Source organism: Calypte anna, chromosome 2 (genome assembly GCF_003957555.1).
Source record: "Calypte anna isolate BGI_N300 chromosome 2, bCalAnn1_v1.p, whole genome shotgun sequence".
In the NCBI taxonomy this organism is placed as follows: domain Eukaryota; kingdom Metazoa; phylum Chordata; class Aves; order Apodiformes; family Trochilidae; genus Calypte; species Calypte anna.
The window spans coordinates 78,650,108-78,668,860 of NC_044245.1; the positions used below are offsets into that span (position 1 = coordinate 78,650,108).

The following is an 18,753-nucleotide window of genomic DNA, read 5'->3' on the forward strand; positions in this document are numbered from 1 at the left end:
GTCGCTTGATCACAAGCAAATTCTCAATGAAAATTCAAAATACCAAAGATTTTTTAAAAGTCTGTAGATGGATGTATTGTAAAACTAAGCCTGTGTTTTCTTCATGCTCTTTAGAAAAAGATTAATCTGTGAAAATATTTATTTCAATAAAGAACAAAATTAGCAGCAAAATTAATTAAATGGAAAATGCTTAGTAAACCCTATTTGCAGAATCAGGGAACAGAAAGCTACCAAATGTTGGATTTATAAGCACCCATGCAGGATTAAATTCAGCTCTCCTGTGCATGTGATACATTTTTAATAACCTCACAGTATACATGGAGCCTTGCCTTTTTCTGTACTTATACAGAAAATAAAAGGACCAGGACTTAATTTTTAAATTTGTCCTCTGTCTGGAATATCCTGATGAATGCAGTTGACTTTTCAGTATAAATTATGTTGATATGCAAAATAGTGTCATAATCCCAGCTGTCACTTAAATGTGGACACTTACCCTCTACACAGACTACTATGATTTGTTTTTAGTACAAGTGGTTCAGGTTAGATTTTGAAAAAATATCACTGGTTCTGCCATTTCTGACAAACAGACAAGGATGAAAAACACTATGTTAAATTGGGGGTGGATTTGTTTGCACATTTTCTAAGTGGAAATCTTTTTTTGGAGCAGCTGTACATCATTGTAGCAAAGACAGAATTTGCCCTTTGTATCAGGAGTGTGCTGGGAAGTATTTCTGGCAAAATCCATGGAAATTTGGCCTTTGTGAGTTTTCTTAAAGCCATACTTTTCACATGGTTCTGTAGGAGCAAAATTAATGCAATCATTTCACATCTCTTCAGGTTTGTGACTCTTTCAGTGTTCTCATGAGCTTCTTAGTGTTAAACAGAAGATGAATTATCACTCTGAGGAACTACTTGAGTATGCTATAGGCAGTATCTGTTGAAGGTAGACTTCTTCATAACTCGTGCAATGGACAAGGAATAACTTTTTTCTCTCTTTGGATTTCAGTTGCTGGGTCCAGACACTATGAAAAATGAAACTAGTTTATTGAAAATTAGAAGAGACTAATATCAGTCAAGGCATAGGGGAGGACTAGGAGGATATTCTTTAATGTAGCTCCCTTTGTAAGGAGACAGAATGATTTCACCATGAAAAAGTGGTGTTGAGATGTCATATCTAAACCACATGACAGTGTGGTTTCAACTTTCCCTTGGTTGATATGTGCTCTCAGAGCAAAAATTGGGGAATTTGCTCTGTGTCCATGATAAACTAAATCACTTCTACATGAACTTAATGAATATTAGGATGTGTTTCAGTCTTGCAGAAGAAGTATCTGTGGAAACTGCTCATGCTCCTGACAGGCTCTTCAGTCTAGCAGCCCCAATTTAATCTCCCTGCCTGCATTTAGCTCTCCTGCTGTGCAGTGCTGTGATGGGGAAGGTAAGACAGGCTGACAAAACAGTCATCAAAGATTCACTGAGATCAGGGTGAGTCCTACATGATGAGAAGAGCTATTAATATTTTAAAGGCTGCCATCCATCCCTACAGGCACTAAAGTATTACATCACTGATCACTGTGTGTACAGGACAGAGTGGCAGTAATCAATAGATCTAATGTGCTAGGGGCCCAGGGAGGGATAAGATAGCATTTCCCATGCAGAATGACTGGATATAATTAACTGAAATAAACAAGGGTTATACACAGAAAGAAAAAAAAAAAAAGAAAGAAAAGAAAAAAAAAAAAAAAAAAAAAAAAAAAAAGACAAAAACTCATCAGCTATTCTGAACTGAAAACCAAGACTTATCAGATAGTACAGTTGGGTTTGTTGGGGCTTAGAATTTCTTCACTGGTCAATACTATACATTTTTTGCAAAGAAAGCAAATTGGTCAGTAGCTGAAACACCATAATAATGATGAGTGAGTTGCAAAGGAATAGTTTAATGTACGTGTTTGTTTTTTTTACTGAAAAGCCGAAGTGTGAAAAGTCTCTTCTGACAGATAATACAGGTATGCTCTTACACAGTCAGATGTTCTGACTGCTCTCAAATCCTGTCCCCACAGGGCCCAGCCTCCTCTCCCAGAGCTCGCTCCAGCTCAATTCCAAACCTGAAGGGTCCTTCCAGTACTCATCCAGCTACCACAGCAACCAGACCCTGGCCCTGGGGGAAACTGCGTCTGCCCCGCTCCCGGCCCCGGCCCGCAGCAGCCAGGCCAGAGCTGCCATCCAGAGCTACACCCAGGTACGTCTGTGTGTCCTCAGCACCCCGGAGCTCCTGTGCCTGGAATTGTCTGAGGTAGCTCCCACCAAACAGAGACATTTGGTGCCTACCAGCACGTGAATGTCTGTCTGCCTTTGCTGTCACTCTTGTTCAATGCATCTGCGATTGGGTGGAGTTACCACTTAGATTTTTTTTCAAATTAGAAGTGGGTTGACTTGAAAAATTAAGTAATCCTGATTAAAAAAGGAGATTTACATGCTAGTTTTAATTACTTACTTACATACATATTTTGGTGATAACATACTTAACCATTTGAGTTTGAAAATTTCTGTGACTGTGCTGATCAGGAGCCCGAAGGTCTAGGACCTCCCAGCATTGGTATCAGAATATTACTGAAATCTGTAAGTGCAAGCAATCAAAAACAAAGCCAGGCTGACACTAGTTTTAAAACCTGCTTGGGATACCATGCCTGGTCCTGTGGCCTAATCCCAAGTATAAAGAAAAATTTTGCCTTCCCCCCTCGCCTCATGTTATAAGGCAAGCAGCTTTCCACACAGCTACCTGTCTGGTAGTATTTCATTTTGAATACCTGTCTATTTCATTTTGAAATATTGTTTCAGATACTTAAAAAACTTTTTAAATCCCTCTTCCTACCTAAGGATCTCTCCTGGATCTGACATGTAACTCGCTCACCTTCTTGTGCTTTTCACCGCGGCATCAAAGCCTCTCACTGGGAAGTTAAGCTTCAGTTTAGATAAAAGTTCCTACAAGTGTATGTGCTTCTGTACATTATCAAAGTCTGGCTGTGTTTTACTGGTCAGCTCAGGTTATTTTCTCTGTTTAGATGTTAGCTGTTCCAGCAAAGCAGCCCATCTCAGTGTGATACTGGCATACTTTATAATTCAGGATTCTGTAGGAGTCAGTAGTATTTGAATTTCAAAGCCCTAAATTGCTGAGAGATTTCAAGTATTACATAGTCATTGCACAGTCTGTGGGACACCAGGAGACATACAATATTCTATTCTCTCAATTTGCTTAGGAAGGCTCCCTATCCTCTAAGTCTGAGAAATGAAATAAAGCACAGTTAAATTTCATTTCAAATTGGAAAGGTACTTTTTTTCTTCTATAAAGGATTTAAAATGAGGCTGCATATTGGTAAGGCCTCAGGGTTTTTCTGTGTTTATGGAAGAAGACCTCCCTGATGTTCTTTGGGATTGGTGCCAGCAGGAGAGCAGGATTCCAGCTAGAAAGAAAAAGGAGGCTATAATATCCTGTTGTAGCCTGGGCAGATGTCATCAGGAGTTTTGCTTTGTGAAAAGCATCATGCCTTGGGGGTGTGATACATTCTTCAAGGATAGAAGAACAGAAAAAATAAAATAATGGAAAAGGAACAGGTTGTAAGAGCAACAGAAATGAAAACAAAAACACAGGAGAGGAAGAGTGAAGAATCTTATAGGCAGGAAAGTGCACAATTGTCTAGAGGCTAGAAGTATTGATATTCTTGATATAAATTTTATGCATTGATAGAAAAGGATGAATTTATGGAGAGAGGAAAAAAATTAATGATCTAGATTTCTCTCATTAAAGTTACACCAAACGGACATTGCTTAGAGAGCTCAAACCACCAAACCACAAACCACCTCCTTCACGGAGGACCAGTTACCTTCAGAAAGGTAACTAGTAAGTTAGAAAGTCAACCTTTCCTCTTTTTTTTTTTTTTTTTTTTTTTTTTCTTTGTATGAGTGGGCAGAAAACAGGTTTTCTCTTTTCTGTTCAATCTTCCTCCAGATTGCATGGTAGATGTTCCTAAATGAAAATGATTCATAAAACATAATTTTCACAACATCATCCTGAAAGGATGCTTGACAGCTTCAGGTCAGTTAAAATATATTTTGAAAATATTAAAAACTGCTATATGAATTAATACCATAAAATCATATAAAGGATGTCTTAAAGGAGGTAAACAAGAAAAGAAAGAGCCAAAAGTTAGAATTAAAAGGTTCTGATTATGACCATTGCTGATCCCACAATTAAGGAGAAAAAAAAGTCAATCTTTGGAATTGTTTGCTGTCCCTATTATAATTTAAAAAAGCCTCAGGAGTCAAAACTGCTTAGACCGTGGTAATTTCCTTTGGTATTTGTGTGAAGGAATATAGCTATCTCTGAGTATGAATGATAGCCCAAATGCTTTAAAAAATATGTAAATAGTCCCAAGGCCAGCTGTGACAGCAAGAACAATTTCTGAAAATGTAATTGCGTAAGAAAGATAAACTAATTAGTCTTGGGACTTCCTGTTTAGTGCTGCAAAGTGCAATCTACAGTTTTTGTCAGTTTGGAGGACTTCATTACAGATCATAGTTTTTCCACTGCTTTGAGTATTTCAGAACATGAAATTTTTATCTTCTAAATTCTACTGAAATAGGATTTTTAGAACCTTCCGCTCCTCTGGCAGGGATTTAGTCTCTTTCCCCAATGAAATCAGCTTATCAAGCTTGGTGTCCACATCGTGTATTAATTCACTAAGGTTATTTGTGAGGAGTCAGTATTGGTTCTTACTACAACAAGTAGCAGATTTTGCAGATGAGTTGATCAAAAGTCAATCCTCTACTTAGACAATGTAGTTTGTTAGCAACTTATGGATTGAGTTTACTGGTATCTTCAAAATGGCCAGCTTATGTTGGAGATATTTTAGGAACATAAAGCACAGAACGTACTACAATAGTGGGTTTCCACATGCTCAGCCATGTGTTTGCAAGGGAAAGGGAAAAGAAGGGAAAGTAGTCTGCCTTTCTGGATGAGGACTTGTTTAGCTTCTGGTGATGCTATGGTCTTTTCAGAGACGGAAAATAAAGGTGATCAAATAAATTAAAAAATAATTTAAAAGTAAGTTAACAGTTAATTTTTAGCTAGTATCCTATTTCCTATAAACAAGTCATTCATCAGATCACCACACATAACTAGCCCTATTTAGAGCGTTAGCAAATGCATACAAGAATATGTTCAGTTGTGAAGCAAAAACTATATACTGGCTGGCCTTTTTCAGTTGGACTAATGTCTTTTTTGCCATCAGTCATATGTGTCAGAAAGTGATAAGCTGCTTGATAATCTACCCTGAAAAAAATCTAAAATTAAGATTTCACTTCTGGTAGGATGTGGCAGATGATGTGTTTAAAACTGGATTCTGCTATGAACATGAGAATTTTTCTGTCAATTTAAGAAGATGAAATCTTAAAACATAATTCTCATTACTTCACTCACAGGGAACAGTTCTCTAGCAGTTTATGATAGTAAAAAATTGACCTGCATAATGCTGGTTTGGTCCTACAATAGGAAATGACTGCAGCTTCCATTGCTTCCTTAAACCAGAGACTTATGATCTCTTAAACACTATCAGGATCTCTCAAAATTCTCTATGTGGATGTAGAAGATTACAATAGTATTACATATCTTCATCCTTCATACCTTCATCATCTGCATGTATGACCTTTGAGATTAAGATCAGGTAGGCTGACCAGTTTTCCTAATAGTGTTGGAGTGTATTTCACAAACAAAGTATAGCAATGACCTTGTGATGGCCATGACCTCTGTGATAAAAACAGGAGAAACAGATGGAACAGGCCACATTCGAGAAGTATAATCTGGCATCTATTATTATCTAAGTGCACTTGAGCATAAGGAGCATTTTCCTAGTTAGGTCAGGAACTTAAAAATGACAGCAAAGAAGTCCCACAGAAGGACCCCTCTACAGGTGCTGCCTAAGTCTGTATCCCAAAGATTAGAGAATGTGAAGCATTTTCCATACTTTCTTCTGCTCTTTGTAGGAGCGTGTTGGTAGAGGCCTTGGTCCAGAGTAGAGTTACACCTCAAGGGAAGCCATATGGAAGGTTCTTTGAGCTGACAGGAAAAAACCCACCTCAATAGACCTGCAAGTCATACAGTCACTGAAAGAGCACAGAGCATCACCTAGACTGTTAAACAGAGCTGGACCCCTAAAAGACCTGGAAGGATGTCTTCACACAATTTGAGCATCCAATTGGAAAGTCCTCCCTAGAATCAACAGAATGGGTTTTCTCATGGGCTGCATATGATTATGTTCAAATTCATCAGATGGGACCCATTTTGATCCCTGAAAGTTCCAAAGAGCAAACCGAGCTGAAAATCAGTGCTGGCATTTAATGCTTGTGGACACAAGTTCATCAAGAGCATCCAGTAATTAGCAGCTCATCCCAAAGTTCTGCTTAGACTGTCTAGCTATCTAGGATTTAGTAATTTTTTAGCCATGATTTTTTTTCAGCAGAATAAATAATCAAACACAGTTAATGGCCACCTTCAATTCAGAATCATAAAACAGAGATCTTGATTGTAGTCTTTGCAGTCTTTCATTTAATCTTTTTCAGTTGACATTTTTATTTAAAACAAACCAAAACTGATCGGAAATCTAATACATTAAATGCCTGAATGATGGCAGAGAAACAACAGTTAGACTGTTCTCTAGTCTACTATAATCTAACTGGACACAGTCATTTTCTGTATAGAGCTCTGAAGATCTGTTGTTTTGGGTTTTTGTGGTTTGATTGGGGTTTTTTTGTTTGGTTGGGTTTCCTCTATCAGTACAGAATGAACTTTCTAGTAAAAATTGAATGGGAATTTTTTTTATTATTATTATTAATAGTCTCGTGTTTTTTTCATGCTGTTAAAAAGGCTTTGACATACATTGAATCCAATTAAGGAAATCAGGCTGTTTTTCTTTGGGGGACTAGAAGAATGAAATCTCTGAGTCTTAGAAAGTCCTTGCCTTTTTTTCCCATCTATGGACTACATTGACACACGAGGATATAAAAACTGGGAAGCAAATCTGCTTTCATTGTACTAGTTTAAACACAGTTTCATTATCAAGTTGACAACAATAATGGATAAGTGCAAAAATAAGGAGAAAATACAGAAGAATTCATTCTTCTGTATGGAGCATAATGTCACACTGCAGGATGAACAATGACATGTCTGCATGGCTGTCTTAAGCAACAGGCAGAGAGAAACTGAAACACATTTTGCCTCTGAAAATACAAGTGTGACTGTATACTTAGCCCTTTGAAAAAAAATAAGAACCTCACAGTAAATATAAGACAGGTCTGAGATTAGTCACACCCTAGAAAATACTGCATGCTAATGTTTTCGTTGCAATCTGTTCATCCAGAAGTTCTCCCCTTCACAGAGACCAAAATGCTCAGCTTTTTAGGAAGTGCTATATACTGTGTCTTTAATAAAGCATTTGGGTTTTGTGTCCCACCACTACACCTTCTTCCATATAAAAAAGAATTGTGGATTTTTAGAATTTTTTTTTCTTTTTGAATTAGTACTTGCAAAATGCCTTCAGCTTTATGGAGATTTATTAGGAATATAGGATAATATTGGTTTACTTGAAATTAATTACTCTAAATCTTTGACAAAGCAGTGTGTGTCAATGTGACACTGTGAAGATTAGAATTTTGTATGATGACAGTGCTTGCCTAGAATCCTGACAATTTCATAATGACAAAATAAGTTACCAGTGTGTTAGCAGTGTATTGCAGAAGACACTAGTAACACTACAGAAGACTGTATTTCAGAACCATGTTGAATATTACAAAGTACCTTATAATGCCACTTAGCAGTCCAAAAAGTAAAATTTACTCACAAATATCAATTGGTAACATAGGTGCTTCAAATTACCTTTCATCATGTGCAAAACTTGCTCTGTCCATGTTGTCTTAAACCCTGCCAGCCTGTTTCTGTTTTATAAAAGAAGCTGCCATGCAGTTTAAACCTGGACAATGAAAACTGTACTCCTGTCAGATACATCATTGGACAGTCAGTTGCAGATTAGCTCTTCTTTCCAGTTTAAAGCAGAGACGGTAAGTAGCTCAGCATGAAAGTAGCTTCTGCAAGTTCATTGATGTTCCCAGAATTTGCCTTCCTGGTTTTTGTTACAAGTCTTTCAAATAAGCAGCTTGAACTCATTGGCCACTCATAAAAATTTCAAGACCTGTACTTGATGCTTGGTGTTTGCAACTCACAGCTGCAGTCAGAAGAGTGCAACTCAACACAACAGCTTGTAGGCTACTTATATCTGTAAACCTCTTGCCCACCTGGGACTTAACCATACCATAATTTTTTTTTTTTTTTTTTTTTTAACCTCTCAGGCCATTGCTCTTCGGGGCATCAAACCTCCTGAAACCAGTGAGGTTTGGGTTCAGCACTGATCCCTTGAGATGCCTGAACACTGTGAGTGCTGGTAGCCTCCATGCTACTAACAATTTGGAGCAAAGCACAAGGAGCAGTTCCTCCCAACCCTTGCTTCTTGTCCATGCCTAGAAAAATACATGTTCTTCATCCAGATGCAAAGCATTTGTGAGACAGGGCTCCAAAAGCAAAACAAAAAAAACAACAAACCAAACAAAAACCAAGGAACCTCATATATTCTTTCTTCCCATTAGTTGTTTTATCTTGTCCTTAGTTTCTGATCAGATCCTTTATTGAGTACCCTAATGAAGATAAATCAAGTTTTGATAGAATGAGGGCTAACAGTTTCAAACTGAAAGGGTCGACTTAAATGTTAGGAAGAAATTCTTTAGTGTGAGAGTGGTGAGACCCAGGTTCAAGTTGCCCAGGGAAGTTGTGGCTGCTCCCTCCCTGGAAGTGTTCAAGGCCAGGTTGGATGGGGCCTTGAGCAACCTGGTCTGGTGGGAGGTGTCCCTGGGGGATTGGAACTGGATGATCTTCAAGGTCTCTTCCAACCCAAACCCGTCTATGATTCATACCAGGAACATGGTGCTTTTGTTTATTTTTTTCCCCGTAGGATGCCACTGAAAAAACATCCTGCTATTTAAATGTGAAACAGTGCTGCTGTTGGCACTCACCACACCTCTTTGAATTGAGTCACAAAATTAATTATTTGCATTTTAAAGGCTTGTTTTCATTAAGGAAACCTATAGCTGTGATGTATGTGTGTGTGTCTGAGCAAAGCACTGGTCAGACTGAATCCAACTGCAGTGTGGGTGAACTCCCATGATCTGGAGCACTCTGAGGTTTCAAGTAAATCTCCTTCATAACAAAAACAAACAAACAATAAAAAAACAAACAAAAAACCCCAACCAACAACAACAAAAAAACAACAACCCCCCCCCCCCCCCGTATCCAAAACAAGAGCGCAACTTCCAACAGAGTGCTGAGCTCTTGCTCACTGCAGGGTGCAGTGATTAGAAGATTTTAATTTTACGGGATTCACAGATGATCTCGAGCCTCAAGATTCCCGATGAAAAAGGGGAAGCCGCCTCTGCGTACGGGCGAGCTCCATCCTTTGCTGTTCCAGAAGCGGCTCAGGCACATAACTTAAATTTCTAATAGCATCTGCCGAGGATTTTTGCTCGCTGCCCCTTCCACCTCCCTCCAGTTACTGCGCTTAAGACAAACTTTGCGCTGCCCCTTACCGCGGCCGCGGGCCCCGCAGTCGGCAGATGCAGCAGGCAGGGCGGGGCGCTGCCTCCCGGTGGAGATTCCCCGCTGGATGTGGCCCGGGGGAGGGCTCTGCCCCGGCAGCTCCTCCCCCCCCCCCCCGCCCCTTTGGGACACCTCAATGAGCAGAAGGCGATCCGCCGGCGGTGGGCACCGGCCTGGCTTTCCCAGATGGAGGCGAGGGCCGCGACTCCTCCGCTGGAGGGGCCGATCGCGACATGTCGCGCCGCTGGCAGCAGAAGCAGCCAAAGCGGGGGGCGGTGCCTCTCTGTTCGTAGGGATAACGACGGCTTTAATGAGGAAAGTTACCCGATGAAAGCCCTTTCCGTGGCTTCAGCCGCCCTTTATCTAATGTATGCAGAATAAAAGTTTTGGGATCGGAGGGAAATGATGGGGAGCGGACATCTATTTACGTTACCCTGGGGCGAGTCTGTGCCCGGTCCGAGGGCAGGTACCCGACAGGGGTCTCAGGGCAAGAGACCCCCGGAGCAGTCTGCCCCACAGCCGGGTGCCGACTTCAGCCACGACGCGGAGTTTTTACGCCGTGCAGCCCCCGAGCCGGTTTTCCCTCAAAGGCTGGAAACGCTTTAGCAGATTAACGAGTCCCGTAATCCCCAGGGCGCCGGGCGCCGGCCTGGTTTCAGGTCAGAGGGGGCTGCGTGCCGCCGGGGGGTGGAGTCCTCCAGCGAGCGAGCCCCCTCTCCCCGAGCTGGCCCGGGGGAGCCGGGCGCCCTCAGCCGCCGCCCCCCGCTTACGCCTCTGCCTTTCCTTCCCGCAGCAGGGCCCGGGGGGCCGCGGCGCCCACCCGGGCGGCCCGGAGCCGCCGCCGCCGCCCGCCGCCCCGCAGCCGCGGGAGCCCTTCGCGCCCAGCCACGGCAGCGCCTTCCACCTGCCCGAGCCCCAGCACGCCGCCGCGCTCTACTACGCCAGCTCCACGCTGCCGGCGCAGCGGGTGAGCTCCCCGCTGCCCGCCCAGCCCGGCGGCTCCCCCACCAAGCTGCCGCGGGCCGGCTCCGCCGCCGAGGGCGCCGCCTACGCCACCGCGCAGCGCCTCTCCTCCCCGAAGCAGTCCCCCAGCCGCCTGGCCAAGTCCTACAGCACCAGCTCGCCCATCAACATCGTCGTCTCCTCGGCGGGACTGTCGCCGTCCCCCATCCGAGTGACCTCCCCGCCCACCGTCCAGTCTAACATTTCCTCCTCTCCTATCCACCAGTTAAGCTCCACCATCGGCACTTACGCCACCCTGTCGCCTACCAAGCGGCTGGTTCACGCTGCCGATCAGTACAGCAAGCACTCCCAGGAGCTGTACGCCACCGCCACCCTGCAGAGACCCGGCTCCCTCGCAGGTAAACCGCGGCCGGCAGCGCCTGGGGTCCGCGGCTCTGGGGCGGGGGTGGGGGGGAGGGATGCGCGGTACCGCCGCGCTCCGCGGAGGGATGGGGTGAGGTGGGTGGGTGGTAGGGGGCGAGGGAAGGGAAAAGGCGGCCCCGCAGGCCCCCCCGGGCGGCAGCGTCCTGCCGAACCTCGGCGTCTCCCTGGCGGGTGGGGGGTGACCCGGCTGTCGGCTCAGGAAAAGAGGGGGTGGGGGCTCGACGGAAAACCGGTTTGGGGTAATTATGGTTTTCATTCTGGCAGCGGTAAGTGAGGAGAGGCAGGCTGCCTGCTTCTCTAAGAAAGTCGCTGACTTCTCATCCCATCCTGCCGGTGCCGGGCAGGTGTGCCGGGTGTCGGGGAGTAATGGAGGGGGGCTGCGGGGAGGGAGGGGGGGGGGGGGGGGGGAGGAAGGCGGGGCTGGGCTCCAGGCTCCTTGCTCTCACTCACTCGGTTTTTGGTGGGGACTATGTTACTATGGTGAATCCCTTCTCTGCCTCGGCTCCGAGCAGCGAGCCTTTTGCAGAGAATCTCTCTTCCTCGTGTTTACGGGCAGGTCTGGGGTATTTGACAAGTTTGGGGTTACTTAGCGAGAACTCCCGTTGTACTGCCTTGTGCCGAGTGATAGGTAGGGGTTGTTTGGCTCCGAGTGCTCTTGAGGGAATAGGCTGTTACAGCTGATTGAATGTCTCTTCAACCGCAGGCTTCAGACAGAAGCTAGAATTGAGATACTGGTGTGCTGTTCTCTAAACCATCTCTCTGCTAAACTGAGCATCCTTCAGGGGTGGTGTGGTTTTGGTTTGGGTTTTTTTTTGTGTTCTCAAAATTTCCAGTTTCATTGCTATAGTAACAGCTGCTATGCTCATATGTTCTCTTGTGTGACATAAATAGATTTGAAGATAAATAGGATACATAAAGTGGTTTGGCTGTGTTTATCAGGCAGGTACACAAGTTTCTTACTGGAGTTAAAAACCTCATCGCCCTTTCTACTCTCACCCATTTCTTCTCCCCCAGCCCAGTGGTTGTTGGCATTCCAGTGTATGATGTCTAAACATACACCTTAAACTCACTGATAACAAAACACAGTACTACTGTATCTCCTTGTAATAGCTATTTGATTGGGGGGTGTTCGAAGAGTGGGGATTTAAAAGCTTTTTTTCTATGTGACATTCTGAAGGATGTGTAAAGATACAGCATCACTAAATAATGCCAAAACTGAGATCTCAGGATGCTTACATCAATCCTGTGGTTAAATATTCAGTTTCAAATTACAAAGTGGTTTATTGAGCAGCTGTATTAGTATAACTTCCCCCCGCTGTGTCCAACACACAGTTGTCTATGGGTAATAAATACTGCCTTTGTAGTGTGAAGTTGCAAAGTAGATTTGTATTTTAGGGAGCTTTGCAACTTCATCCTCTGTTGAGAGTTGTTTGATCCTCAGTAGGCATGGAGGGACCTGCCAGTGTCAGAGGAACAGAGGACAAGTGAAATAAAAACTTCTGTACCTCTGCTTATGAGCTACCAGGATTTCTGTGATACTTTTCTTTACTTTTGCTCTAGGATAGAAGGCTTTCCTTGGGGAAGTTTCTAACAGGTGCAGTAAGCATTTTCTCTCTAGTACAATGCAGTTTCCCATGCTAAAAGTAAATAGTTTTTTGGTTTTGAAGAAGGTATCTTTTACAGCTTTGCAGCTTCAGACCTGTGATGCTAGCTAGTTAAAACTTTTTCTGTAGGGCTTAGTTCCCAGCATAATGACTCTGAAGTGGTAGTGTTCCAGAAACTGTTTGTGCTATGCCAGACCCAAGTAGCAGTATGGATTTCAACCTTTTTTTTTTTTGGCCAGTAGTGGTTGTACAGGCATTCCTGGTGCGGTTTTCTACTTTGATTTGAACAAAAGTTAAGAAACAGGCACTCATTTTCTTGAATTGCTTTGATTTAAAAGCTTTTGATAAGACGTCTTCTCTACCTTGCATAACATAGGTACTCCCGTCCCTGCCTCTTTTTAGGACCCACTGTGAGGAGTTGCTTGTCAAAGATTTATGGCTTGAGTGAAAGAAAACTTTATAGATACTTGCATTTAGAAAACAGATGGTGTACTTTTGGGAGCAGGCAGGGAGGAATATGGTGATTGATTATTTGAACTTGCTATTAAGTTGCAAAAATCAGTAAAGCAGCACCAACTTTTACAAGTATTATGCCATTCAGAATAAAGACAATGAACTTATGAATCACTTGTGTCTCATAGGGGTTTGCTTTTAATTATGCTAAAAATCTCAGTCTTACTTTAAAGCAAATAGAAAATCCTCTAACTCAAGTAAGTATTAGTTGACGGACATGCAGAGACAATATTGCAACTTAAAAAACCCAAAAAGTGGAAGCAACACTGTGTTAGTGAATACTTTTTTATTTTTTTCCCCACATTAATGGCATGCCTATCAAGCAGTCCTTGAAAGGAGCCCTATCACATGAGCCCTTATTTTGCAAAAGTTTTCTATTGTGAGCTCCCACCCGTTATTTTCCATTAACATTCAGCAGCATGTTCCTCATGGCCTCCAAGCCATCCTGAGCTACCCATTTGCTAGCAGTGTTAAGTGCCTGACTAATCTTCTAGACTTTCACTGGATTCACTGAAGTCAATGGACTACACAGAGGCTTAAAATTAATGCATGCTTTAGAGTTAGCCAGGTCAGATGTTACAGTTGCTAGTAAGGCACTTGTCTTCTTTTCTTATGTTCAGTTTATTATTGCAGGTGTTTTCCATCAACTATGTTGGAAATTTAACCCTTTGAGAGGAAAGAAAGCAATTGTTTGTTGAAAAGCTAATGCTCAATAAACGAGATTTTTTTTACTTTTTGTTCACTACATCCCAAGATGGAGGAGAGGAGAGGAGAATAGTTGCCACATTGCATTGATTGTTTGCCTACTGTGATTAACCTGAAGTTAAATTGGTACGTATGTGTCATCACAGGGATGATATTCAAAGTAATCTTTTTATCTCTGAGAAGAAAAAAAAATATTACTTGTTGCAATTACCAGGGATGCAAATGCATTTTTAAAAATTTTTTTTGCATGATATTAGAAATTTATACTAGAGCTATCTAACTCATGAAAGATTCTGGGTGTCAGTATGCTAAAAAAACCAAATGAAACCAGTACCAGAGTAAGATGTTTAAAAGAGAAGATATGATCCTTTTTGGGTTTTGAAAATTGTAATTGAAAATATACAATACAAACACAGATGGCCCAGCACAGAGTCTGTGTAAGACTTACTGAATAGATGGCATTACTTACATTAATTTCCTACAAACTTGATTATGAAACAACTTGAAATTATAAAAATGGGAATTTTTAGACCGCATCCTGAATTTAAAATAAGACGTGCAAGAGCATGCTGTGACTCAGTTTTAACCAAGTAACCTTAGAAACGTCTTCAGAAATGGGTTTGAGTGTGGTTAGACTTGAGCTGTTTACCATTGCCGAGCGTGTGCATGTATGTGTGTCTCTGTGTACATAATGGCTCTTATGAGTGTACCCTTGCCATGTTTATTCTTAGTCTAGCTTCTTCGCTGCTGTGATCTGCAGTTACAGTTTTTGGAAGAAGTTTTCTGATCTGTGCTGCTCCAATGTGTGCTTGACTGTCTGTTCAAGCAGCAGTCTGAATCCAGAAAGCACAGTTTGTAAATATCTTCTTACAGCTACCACGCCTGGACTCTGGAGCTCCAGAGTCCTGCCAGGAGCAAAGCTTACCAAAGGAGCTTGTTTTGTTTTGTTTTGTTTTGTTTTCTGGAAGGAGGAATTTGTAGGACAGCAGGCAGCAGAAACACAGAAAAGGCCTTTTAGGAGGCAGGTCATTGCACAGTTGCCCACTCTTCATGGTGCTCTGAAGCATCTCCTCCTGTCCAGAGTCAGGCAGACAATACTGAATGCAAAGTGAGTTTGCTTAGGAGCAAATTGGGAGGAGGCAGCAAAAGGACACTTCGAAGTAGTTTGTGCTTCAGATTATGTGACAGAGAAGCAGCCCTGGTGTTGCAGAGCCTCTTGTACCTCTTCATGCAGGCTTAGGGAATTCTAGAGAGACACTGGTAGGTAGTTTTCTGCATTGCTTTGTTACAAAAAAACTAAAAAGGAAAATAGATATGTTTGAAAACTGCGTCATGCTCAGTCAGCTGTACTGGAAGACTAGGTTTAAGATGTGAGTGTTGGTGTGAATCGCTGTGTAATGTTTTGTGGAAAGAATATTATGCAGCTATTCTTCATATACTGGTGACATGTTCCACTGGAAAAAGAGCAGTATCCTTCAGACAGCCCTGGTGCCACTGCTGAAAACTTTGATGCTCAGCATTGTGTTAGCAAACAGAATATTCTTCTCTCTGGAATAAAAAAAGCAATTTGTCCCTTCTGTGGTAGGACTGTTTGTGTACATGTGAGGCATTAGTACTAAGATTACACTGGTTTATGGAACATGGCATGGTTTATTATGTCAAATATGCTTTATACTCTCCATTGAGCAAAGAGTTTTAAGTTTATGGGGGTTTTAAGTAGTTCCTTCTGCTCCTTCATCTGTCTTGTCTTGCTCTTCTCCCTCTTTGGTGGGAATATCCCTTTACCCTTTCAGCTTGATGTATCATATGCTTTCCATTGCATATGGTATATCAAGCCCTGGTTTCCTATTGAGATTTATGGCATGACTGCTATTTGGTGGTATGGACATGTTTTAACATTTCAGTGTGCAATCATACAGGCACAGAGCAGATCAGGTAATGTGACATAGTATGGAATAATTCATATACACCACCACAAGCATGGCTTTGGATTTCCTTTCAATTGCATGGGAAACACTGGATCATCTATACGTCACAGGTTCATTGTCTTCTTTACAAAAAATTATCTGGTTTAGTACTACATTTCTTCAGTAAATCACACTGTGCTACGGGTTTGTGCTGCAATGGCTGCATTACTGGCTGTGACAATATATGTATCCACCCCCCTCTTTCATACCACTTGGAGGGGAGAGAAATACCTCTTTTAACAGATAGTATTAAAATAATCTTTAGTTCTAACTCACATTATATTGGACTCTTTGAGGAGCTTAACCTCTATATAAGTAATTTTTTTTTTTAGATTGCATCAAACCCAAATTTCAAATGACGTTAGTAAATGGAGGCAAGACTTGACCACATACATCACCATTCAGCTTTTGCAAAGGGCATGACAGATAAGGAAAATACTAGCAAGTGTTAACCTAAAGCCAGAGTAGATCTAAATCACCACAGAATTAAAAGTTCCCTGTGCCTTAAAAATGCCACCTGACGTTCAGGGCTGAGCTAATAAAATGTTGTAAGTGTGAAGTGCAGTTGTACTTCTTTGAACAGGCAAAAAAGGAAAAATCTTTGGATTTTTAGGTTTTGGAATAAGCCATGAGACTTGGACTATAGATATGATTGATCATAGCAAAAAGGAGACTCAGTTGTTTCCCTGAACTATCTTTCTTGCATTTTTACAGAATCCTTTGACTATTTCTTTCATTGCTTTCTTAATTTTGACAAAAATGTTTTTCTGTAGAAAAATAAGAGGGATAATATGGATGACTTTCAGATATCTCCTTATTGCCGTAATTTTTGTTCCTGCATCTTTCAAATCTAGCTTATAAAAAATCATTTACTCTTAGGTGAGGGACAACTGACAAGAGCCAAATATGGAGGTCTTGTGAATGTGGTTATCTCTTTGAGATAAGATACTTGAACTTTGATCTCCAGTGTGGGCCAACACTAGAAGTATGTCTAAACTTGAGTACTATTCTTCTACTGATCATTACCTTTCCCTTTGCTTTCTATTATTGCTATGGAAAATAATTAGACTGATCTTGGCAGTGGTCTTTCACAGGGATAAGGAATCAAATAATATTGCAAAATAACAAGCTCTTAGGAAAAGTAAAGTATTCTTCAGCATTACTGAAAATAGGTTAAATTGGTATGAAGCTGCTAGTATTTTAATGGAGTGATTGTGAGGAAACTGAGTGGTAGGGGCTGCTTCTGGGCTTTTAGGTGAATGTACGATGGATGATGCTTCTGGTCAGTACTGAAACCTCTGCTGTGGCTTCCAGCTGCACAAACTGGCATGCAGTTTCTGGCCTCTGGTCCTGAACTTCAGCAGTGTACCTAGAAGGCCAGGATTCAAATGCAAACATACAAGCCACTGGAAGGAATTACTAAAGCATCACAAGAGAGTTTAAAAATCTGTGCTTATTTACCACCTGAAAGGAGCACAAGAGGGAACTGAAGCTGGCAAAAAGATAGCAGAGTAGAGTGAGTGTATGTAGCAGAAAGCTGGTTAATCTGAGGAGCTGGAATTCTTCTGTAAATTTTTTTTGGCTGAAGTCTGAGAGCAGTGTTTTGGGAACCTAACTTTGTGGAATTTTGTTTAGAGCAATGGAAATACATTAGCCAGTGTTGGCACTCTAGTTCATATAGCTGTGTCTTGCTTATGTTGATTTATATTATTTGTAGTGTGTAAGGAGGAGGCTGAGGCGTTATGGACTAGAGTTCCAACCTTATGGGTTTTGAGGGCATGCTAGTGAGACTGTGTCTTGTCTCTGTCATGACCCCTTTTGCACTCAGGTCTGAATGATGTCCTCACATGCTTCAGTTGCCAAGAGTGTGAATTTGGGTCCTCTCAAACATCTTTGGCCTTGAACTCACTTGTTCAGAGCAGAAGGGAATGTTGTTATATGGGATAGAAAGTATTGGGCAAGCAGTTCCCCTTTAAGTGAAACTTCTGATAGTTGGGCTTTTGTGGCATCAGTGAAAATATTTGCTTGTGCTATATGATCTAAATTGGGATGACTCTGTTTGTCTTACTAATGCACTGGACCAAGACAACACATGTGGAAGCTGTAGCTTCCTAATGGTCTGAAACCCCATTGCAAGGCCTTATCCAATAGCCAGGAAACGTTGAGACTAAAGTCTCAATCTTTAGTTCCCCCTTCCAAACTTCAAGTATCTAAGAGAAGGGAGAACTTGCCCTTAATTTTCACTGGGATGGAAAACTTCATCCTTTCCAGGTGCTGTAGCACACAGACTGTTTGGAGTAGGCAGAGTAGCTGAGATTTCCGAAGTCAGTACACAGCTTGTCAGTAATATAAGTGTTCATCTGTTGGGACATTTAATAGCTTTTTTTGTTATTGTGTGCACAGAATAGTTTTAATATAGTGCAGATGAAAGTGATTAACTATGGCAGGCAGAAGATGTGAACTGGGGAGGTGAGGAAGTCTGTATTTTTTTTAAGGCCAGAACTTGGGTGGTGGGCTGCTTGTGTAGGTGAAATACAGTAGCTATCAGTGGTGGCTGCTAGAAACTGCACTGGACCACATTTTCTCTGTGAGTGATTGTGGATGATAAATGAGGTGTTTTTCCTGTAATCCTAGGGTCAAACTTGAAGATCACCTAGATCTATGGACCCAGAACAGACAGAATACTTTCTGTTTTTAGTAAAAGTGGTACTACATAGGGCAGAGGGAGAGTTTATCTAATGGTAATGAATTCATAGAACCATATATTATCATAAGTGGGTAGAAGCAAAAGTCAGAATTTAATATGCTGAAATGAGAAGGACCAAGTGATGACTAATCTTACAATTATAAGGCATGGCATATGAAGCTGCCAGTTGGATGACAT

At 41.8% G+C, this 18,753-nt stretch overlaps 1 protein-coding gene across 1 annotated transcript in view; it reads left to right on the forward strand.

Moving 5' to 3' along the window:
* The window catches only part of CTNND2 (catenin delta 2), a 522,813-nt gene that overhangs the window by 243,088 nt on the left and 260,972 nt on the right, over positions 1 to 18,753 (forward strand). Inside the window, exons 5-6 of the mRNA XM_030444848.1 lie at positions 2,061 to 2,239; positions 10,491 to 11,055. Coding sequence (XP_030300708.1) covers positions 2,061 to 2,239; positions 10,491 to 11,055 — 744 coding nt within the window. The remainder of the gene's footprint in view (positions 1 to 2,060; positions 2,240 to 10,490; positions 11,056 to 18,753) is intronic.